Source organism: Lissotriton vulgaris, unplaced genomic scaffold (assembly GCF_964263255.1).
Source record: "Lissotriton vulgaris unplaced genomic scaffold, aLisVul1.2 SCAFFOLD_760, whole genome shotgun sequence".
Lineage (NCBI taxonomy): Eukaryota > Metazoa > Chordata > Amphibia > Caudata > Salamandridae > Lissotriton > Lissotriton vulgaris.
Window position 1 is genome coordinate 248,610 of NW_028242555.1, and position 8,591 is coordinate 257,200.

At 49.6% G+C, this 8,591-nt stretch overlaps 1 protein-coding gene across 1 annotated transcript; it reads left to right on the plus strand.

Moving 5' to 3' along the window:
* The first annotated feature begins 2,722 nt into the window (after nucleotides 1-2,722).
* Nucleotides 2,723-7,527, plus strand: LOC147668914 (uncharacterized). Its single transcript, XM_086948349.1, has 2 exons — nucleotides 2,723-4,039; nucleotides 5,868-7,527. Exons 1-2 carry the CDS (start codon nucleotides 2,773-2,775, stop codon nucleotides 6,350-6,352), a joined length of 1,752 nt encoding a protein of 583 aa, XP_086804475.1. The 5' UTR covers nucleotides 2,723-2,772; the 3' UTR covers nucleotides 6,353-7,527.
* Nucleotides 7,528-8,591: the final 1,064 nt, after the last annotated feature.

An 8,591-nucleotide genomic window follows, 5' to 3' on the forward strand; every position in this document is an offset into this window, starting at 1 on the left:
ACCACAACCACCACCGCATCCACCATCACCACATCCACCATCACCACATCCACTGCATCCACCACCACATCCACCATCAACAACATATCCACCATCACATCCACCACCACCACCACATCCACCATCACCTACACATCCACCATGACATCCACCACCACATCCACCACCACCACATCCACCACATCCACCACCACCGTATCCACCACCACCACCACCACTACATCCACCACCACAACCACCACCCCATCCACCACCACCACCACCGCATCCACCATCACCACATCCACCGCATCCACCACCACATCCACCATCACATCCACCACCACATCCACCATTATTATTATTATTATTATGTTTCTTATATAGCGCCAGAATCGACCCCCGAAGGGGTATCTCCGCGCTTGCCTTGGGAACCAGTCCTGGCTTTTCCGTGTGAGATAGCCCCTACAGGGCATCCCCAAGGTGAAAGCCAGGCATCCCGCCGCGGGGGGCCGTTGTGGAGATTAAGCAAGCTTAATGCCCAGAGTTGCAGAGTGTGAACCCATGATTAGGTCAGGCACCGAAGAGAGAATTATCGAGTCCATGGACATTTGAGCTCAAGACCCTGCCGCATCTGGAATCGAACCCTGGTCCTGGGTCTGACCTCTGCTTCAGGGTCTGCCTGCTCTAACCAGTAAGCCACACTTCTCCACCATCACCTCCACATCCACCATAACATCCACCACAACATCCACCACCTCATCCACCACCGCATCCACCACCACCACCACATCCACCACCACCACACCCACCACCACATCCACTACACCCACCAACACATCCACTACAACCACCACCACATCCACCACCACCACCGCATCCACCACCACCACCGCATCCACCACCACCACCGCATCCACCACATCCACCGCATCCACCACCACCACATCCACCATCACCACCACATCCACCATCTCATCCACCACCGCATCCACCACACCCACCACCATCACTTCCACCGCCACATCCACCACCACTTTCACCACATCCACCACATCACCACCACCTCCACCACATCCACATCCACCCGAACATCCACCACCATCACCACCACATCCACCATTACCACCACCACCACATCCACCACCACCATATCCCCCAGATCCACCACCACCACATCTATATGTGTTTGGCTCTGTGTGTGTAGGTGCAAATGCAATGTTCTTGGATTTTCGTCACAATAAAATACACTGAACATAATCGTCACAAAAGTTATTTACAAACGTTTAAGCTATTGCCATTATAAATTACAATAACTTTTATTTAAGTATTAATTATTTACAAAATTAAAAGCCATTGTTATTTGTAATATCAAGACATCTAAGTCACGTAAATACAACACACATTGCATTACAAATGCTATAGGTGTCACATTTGCAAAAGTTAAAACTATTGACATTGTAACTGACAAAGCTATTAATTTTGCTACTTTCAAAACCAACACATAAATAAAAAAGTGTCATTTACAATACCAATAGATCAAACTTTCCTAATGCGAGACCTATTGCATTTCCAATGCTTGTTAATAATGTATTAATCTCTTTTTAATTATCTAACAAATACTGTGAGTAACTTTTTTAATTGAATGTATTTTATGGATTCAATAGTGCCTTGCCAATGTGATTGACTGTAAATTTAATTCCTTTTTTAACATTTTGTGTATGCTTTGCTTTTATGAGTAATTACTCGAATAAAGCACTATTTGAATTGATTTGAGTGACAAGTGTTCAGGTTACAAAAGAAAACAAAGTACAATTAGAGGTATAATACTGCAATATGAGTGGAGTGTTATAAAAGGGAGAGACATAAGAGTGTAATTTTAAAAGAAAGATAAAGCGAGCATCATCGAACAACCACGCTTATTATTCCTGGTAATTATATAAAATTAAAGAAATGCACATCACTTAAAACGCATCACTTTAAGAACGCCACCAGTTTCCTCTAAATACAACGGTTTAAACTTTGAAAGCGTGAGATTTTGAGACCTCTGTTAGGTGGTCTCTACTAGCCCCTATTTCAGAAACGAAAAGACGAGTACCCCAGTGGTCAGAGGAGCGACCTCTCTATCACAAAGCTTTAAAATGGCTACATAACTGGGTAACCATGTTAAGGTCAGGCGGATAGGAAGCCGTTTAATATACGCCCACGCGAGAGGACTCTGTATCTGGTCCTGCGTGACCCTTACGTCGCCTAGCGTACGTGCATGGTCTTTGCCACAGGTATTCAAAGTGAGTGAAGACAGACCAGCTTCTTTGAGGAGGGCTGCCACGGGACTAAGTAGCCATCTATGAATAGGTACGCGTTCCTTCGTGTCAGGGGATAAACAGGCAGAATATGATAATTTAAGCAGCAATACTTGAAATCTAGCGATAAAAAGTACTTTAGCAAATAAAAACATGGTAGTTTTATTTCGAAATGATACGTGGACGCATCAAAACAAATCAAATTTTGAAACGTAATATATTCTTTCTACGTTATATGTAACACTTTTCTCCTTATTAGCATGGTTATTTCTGAGTCTGTTTGGCGAGCGGACTCCGAGGTCCGTTGATACACCGTTAAAACCAGTTTTGATTAAAGGACTCCACAGCCGACCTTCCTGCGCCGCCGCTGATAGGTCGCAGGCCCATCACGTGACCTTCCGTCGGTTTGGCGCGAAATAGGAGCGGCGCGTCGGAGGCGGAAGTGCACTCTGTCCTCGGGCGTGCCTGTGTCTCGCAGCTCGTGGCAGCCATGGACGCGCGCTTGGTGACCGTGAAGCCTCTGTGGCGGCGGCCGGACGATGGGGCGGCCTGGGAGGTGCCGCGGGAGGTCTGCGAGGGCCGGCTGCTCTCCGTGGCCGAAGTGCGCACCGCGCTCAAGGCCCACAAGGCCCAGGGTGGGAAGCCGGCCATGCTGCCGCGGATGCGGAGCCCGCCCGAGGCCCTGCGGCCTCCGCCGCCCCTGCTGCCCGTCTCCCGCCTGCGACACTGCACCGAGAACCGCGGCCTCTGGGGCATCCTGGAGGACGGCGGCCTGCGGGGCGGGCAGCGGCGGGTGCTGCTGCGGGGGGAGCCGCGGACCCTGCCCCTGACCTGCTGGAGCCCGCACCCCGAGGAGGTGCGCGGGGCCTCCGAGGCGCCGCTGCTGCAGGGCCTGCGCCAGGGCCTGTCCGAGGCCGGCCTCAGCTCCGAGGCCCTGTCCGAGCTCCCCGAGGACGAGCTCCGGACCATGCTGACCAGCGCGCCCAGCTGCAACCGCGGCTCCCGGGACGGCACCTTCGAGCTGAGCCTGGGCCTGCGGGAGCTGCTGGCCGCCTACGGGGCGCAGTACTGCGAGGGCCGGGAGCCCGAGATCCGCCTGCTGGGCACCGACCTCTACAAGCTGGAGATCGCCCACTGCCTGCTGGTGCACGGCCCCAAGCACGAGGGGGACTTCGGGCACCTGCCCCGGGTGCCGCGGGAGGGCGGCGAGGTGGCCCCGGAGAACCACGCACCGGCGGCGGAGGAGGAGCCCGCCGGGGCTGAGGGGGACCGGGCCCCCGTGCCGCTGGAGAACGGGGAGACCCCGGGCTCCCCGCAGCCGGAGGTGACGGAGGAGGAGGGAGAGGGCGGCGGCGAGGCCGGCGATGCCTCACCGCAGGCCGAGAGCCCGCCCGCCCCCAAGCAGGACGGGGCCGGGGAGGGTCCTGCCCCGGAGCCGCCGGCCGACCCCCTCGGGCCCGTGTACTGGTCCAGCGGCGGCGAGCTCTGCTGGCGGCCCGAGTCCCTGTGCGACGAGCTGGGCTGGCGGCTGAACGAGGACAAGCAGCTGGAGCGGGACCCGCGGCTCCCCCGCTACGTCTGGAACAGCCTGGTGATCGCCTTCCACATGCCGGGCAAGAGCGAGGTGCTGCGGATCGAGCGGGACCGGCTGCGGCAAGGGCTGGAGGCCTGCCCGCCGCTGCACCCCTACCGCCAGCGGGTCTGCAGCGCCCGGGAGCCGGCCAGGGAGAAGGCGCCCCCGAAGGCGGCCAAGGCGGGTGAGTAGAAGCGCCGGTGCTTGGTTTATATTCTGTGATGACAGGGGTCTGGCAAGCATCTTGTGGAGGGTTAGTGTGCAAAGGAGTGAAAGATCCATTGGGTCAAAAGGGGTATTGGACGGTGAGGGGGTGGATGCCACAAATCTTGTCGGAGGGGGCACGATAGGCAGGCACCTGGCCCTGAGTGGATACGACGGAATACTGGTGGCCCGGCAGTATGGCATCAGTGTACATTCCGGTGCAGCACTGCGTGAATCCATGGCTTTGTGGAATAACTGCTAAAATTGCGTAGGCCTAGCCTGCAGCATCCGGTGATTAAGCTCCTTCTGTGGATTGCATTGTGGTCCCAGCATATCGCAGGCTTGATTTCTGCGGTGGTGTGTTCTGCTTAATTGTGGTGAATCGGTCTGTGATCCAATCCATGTAGGAGTTGTGACCATTAGTCGAACATTTCCCAGGGGTGCGGGGTATAGAAAAGTTTGAGAACCCCTGATATACGTACATATTCATTAGTCTCATCTGCAATCTTAAAACCAATAAACAACGTATGTTTCTCCATTTCCCCTCCTGAGTGACACCTCATTCTCAACCAGTGACTTTGTTCCTTACTACTTGAGTCGCCACCATAAGAAGCAGCCAGAGCACGCTTCTTCCTGTTCCGCCATCCCGTGTTAGAAGCATTCCACCTCTGTCGTCCCCGTTGTTCTTTCCCGTGTCCCTCCAGTTCTTCACCGACATGGCGCACACTGAGCTCTGAATCTGCAGTGCTGATCCTCCACCCACTGCACAGTATTGACCAGATCCCTGTTGCCCTTGTTTGCAAGATATTGGAATGTTTGGTCTTGAGTTTCCTCACACTTTATTATAATGGTTTTAACCCCATACAGCAATGATCTTCAATCTCTGAAATGCCTCTATTTACAGAAAAATTGATTGGACCGTAGTGACTTCTATTAAAATTGGCAGCTCCAAACAGTTAACAATCAAATTGTGTGTACACGTGCTGATTAGTTTTAATAATGCAATTAAATCCCTGATTTCCAACATTCCCAGTCGAGGCATGACCACAAAAGTAATTAATCTTCCATTAGAGAAGCTCCCTGAAATTTGGCTTCTTCCGCCTAGTTTAGCCCTCTTCTGTGTACACAGTTGTACATACTCCACCTTCAGAGGCCTTTTATCACCTCTTTCCTCATTGGTCAGTGTCTCCTCTTGGCGCCCTGGCACACACTTCTCGAATTGGGTAGTGACCGGAAGAACTAGCAGTTGAGCCCCAGGGCTCTGTTTCTGCCTCCCCTCCGATCACACACACACACACATATTTCTTAGTGATCTTAATTTATTTCTCCTAATTTTGTCTACGATACCCAAGCCTATTTTTAGGTCTTGCCTAGCAGACCGCACAAAGTGTCTGGTTGCAAAAGAACGATCGTGTACTTGTAGTCGTTCACATCCCGCCTATGGCTTTCCATTGGTTGGTGCCTTCGCCTTGTCTGTCCCTCATTTGGAGCACAGCACCTTTGTGATTATTTTATTGCCGACTTGTACCCTCCTTGTAGCTCCTTTTTTTCTTGGAGTAAATACATTGGCCATTGCAAGCGTTTTCCTTTATGTTGCTGGTTTCCTTCTGCTCAGGGTTTCACGAGTGAGAAGTATCTAAAATAATTCGTGCCATTTATTGAAAACATTGAAGCCAATATACGTTTTGCATGAAATATATTTTTTAAATAAACTTTTTATTGATGACCTAGCTATTAGTCGCATGCTGCGTTACATGCATAAACGCACAATATTGCTTTTGAGATTAACTGATATTCTTGCCTTGCAGAAGATGTGAATAAGCCTGCTCCTGCTGATGCCACAGCCACTAATGCGAAGGGGAACGAGGTGATTGAGAAGGGAGTCACTGGTACCGTCAAGTGGTTCAACGTACAAGATGGCTACGGGTTCATCAAGCGGAGTGACACTGGGAAAGATGTGTTTGTGCACCACACTGCAGTGGAGAAGAATAACCCGAGAAAGGCCTTCCGCAGTTTAGGTGCAGGCGAGACTGTAGTGTTTGACTTGGTGCAAGGGAAGAAGGGCCCGCAAGCGTCCCGAGTCACGGGCCCTGGTGGGGTTGCAGTGCAAGGTAGCAAATATGCACCTGACCGCAAACGTTACAGGTACCCAGCCAACAGAGCTGCAAACTTCCGCAACACCTACCAGAACAGTTCACACGTGGCCTTCGTGGAGTATTCTGGGAATCGTGGAGGAGCGAGGAGAGGCCGGCCCTATGGACAAAACCGTTATCGGCGGGGTTATTGGAATTAGTTCCAGTTCACCCCAGGATGTCCACTCTGGGAGGAGGAATGGACACAGCATGTGGGGATGGAAAGCATTGTGGACCACAGGACCAATCTGACAGCTGCAGAACCGATCACAGATAATGCTCACAGAGTGCATTTGCCAAAGGCTGAGCAGCTTCAGCCATAGTTTCATTTTACATTTCAATTTGTGGATCAAAGGGAAACAGAACCACACTAAAAGTTAAGACCTGCTGTTCTGTAATATTGGCACACAAAATGGATGACTGTTCTGGCTTTTTTTTTTTGTACGTATTTTCTATGTTAACCTAAAGCCTGCTCTCCCCACACTTTTTGTACACGCTGGGCAGCATGAGATCTTGAGGACCCAAGAAAAACCGAAACAGTGCCTTGTGTATTTGTGACGTGCAGAGATGTAACATCTGATCTGACATGTAGAGTGATTCTAAAGCCACTCTGGAGATGTGTATCCAATTCAGGGAACCATTTGTGTGAACATTTGCTCTTAAGATTAGGCCCGACTTTATTGCTTTTGGGTGTCCGTGAAAAGTAACCGTTATAAGACCCTAAAGCCCACAGTCTGTCTGTTCTTCATGCCCATTTTGTGACATGTCTATTCACAACTCTCAGTCCGGTTGGCAAAATTATAGTAATGCTTGTGCAGCAATTTTTGGATTTCTTGCTCGTACTGCAGCAAATGTGGGTTTACTGATGAGCAGAGGCGGGCCAATATCTGAACAGCTGAAGAAGGTGCACAGTTAAAACTGCTGCAGTGCAGCTTTCTCAGTTTGGAAGTGACATGTCACATAGTGAGAGCACTATCAATATATTGATCTGAAACTAAACCTTTGAGAAGCTCATCTGGTTCTTGGTGGACTCTGGCTAGAATTCTACTTTACTTATTTTTGATTGGAGCTTTTTTTTTAAATTCACTTGAATACAAGTAACACGCCTCCAGATACCAGAGTTGTGATTAGAAGTCAACCCACGTAATATATACAATTCTAACTTGGAAGTTATTCTTTTGGTTGCTCTGCATATTACATACCAATCAATATAAATTGTAACATTATCACTCTTGTAATGACTTGTTATATTTTTGATTGTGCCATTTTTTTAAATTCATCCTGTTCTGAATTTCAGGATCGCAATAAAATTTGTAATGCTGCCTTTTTAAAATCACTCCTCGTATTACAGGAGAAAAATAACTTTCTACTTGGTGTGGAAGAACGTAGGAAGCTGTAGAGGTGATGATCGGACTCCAGGTCAGAAAGGAGGATTAAAGTCTTCGGTGTGCAGAGTGGATCCTCTTTAGTTTGCCATTTCATATGCCATTAGTATGAGGCGGCTCTGTTTCAGAGTAATTCGTATGGTTATTGGTTCTTGTATACCTGAAAGCGAATGTGCATCATCTGTCCTTTGCTGTCCATGTCCCCCTGTTGTTGGGCTTGTAAGCTGGGCTTGGTATCTTGTAATGCACATCCCGTGCTTTTGACATTCTTTTTGGTGGCTGTCGAAAACTAGCACGGTGTGTACAAGGCAAATGTGCGCTCTACAAGTCTGTTGAACACTCCCACACTGCAGAGCAACTGTTTGCTTTATATAGTACTGTGGGTGACCGTCTACAGCTCCAATTGGGTGTTAATGTGTTTTGTATGTGCCCACATATTACATTAGAAAAACGTACAAAAAGCTGTGGATCATTTTTCCTAGAGCTAAAGTGGCAAGTTTGATCAGATTTCTGATCGTGGCTTGACCGAGTAATCTGAAGGCCAACAGAGCGAGGGGCATTCAGCAGGTCTCCTGTACAGCTGCAGGCCATGCCAAGTGTCCCATTTCCTGCCAGTCTGTTACACAGCCTGCTGAAAACTTCCACGGTTTAACTAAACGCGGCATTCACGTGGGTTATGGACTTTGACCACAGTATTCATCTTGCACGCCTAAAGCACATTTGGTTAGTCTGAATCAGAGGCTTGGTAGGCTGTTTAGTGGACAGTCTGTTTTGTAGTTCATTTGATCATAACTTATATGTTGTGTAGTGATGCAGGATTCATGCATCTCTTCAGCTGGAACTCCCTTTCTGCGTTCACCCTTCTGTTGTCCCTCTGTCCTAAGTTCCTGCCAAGGCCCCATTCACCGTAGTACCCGTTTCAACTATTCATTGATTGTCGTCTGCGACTTGCGTGCTGAGACCTTACTTTTCCAACGTTTTCTTAGATTTTCATCATTTGTATAATCTCTAATGC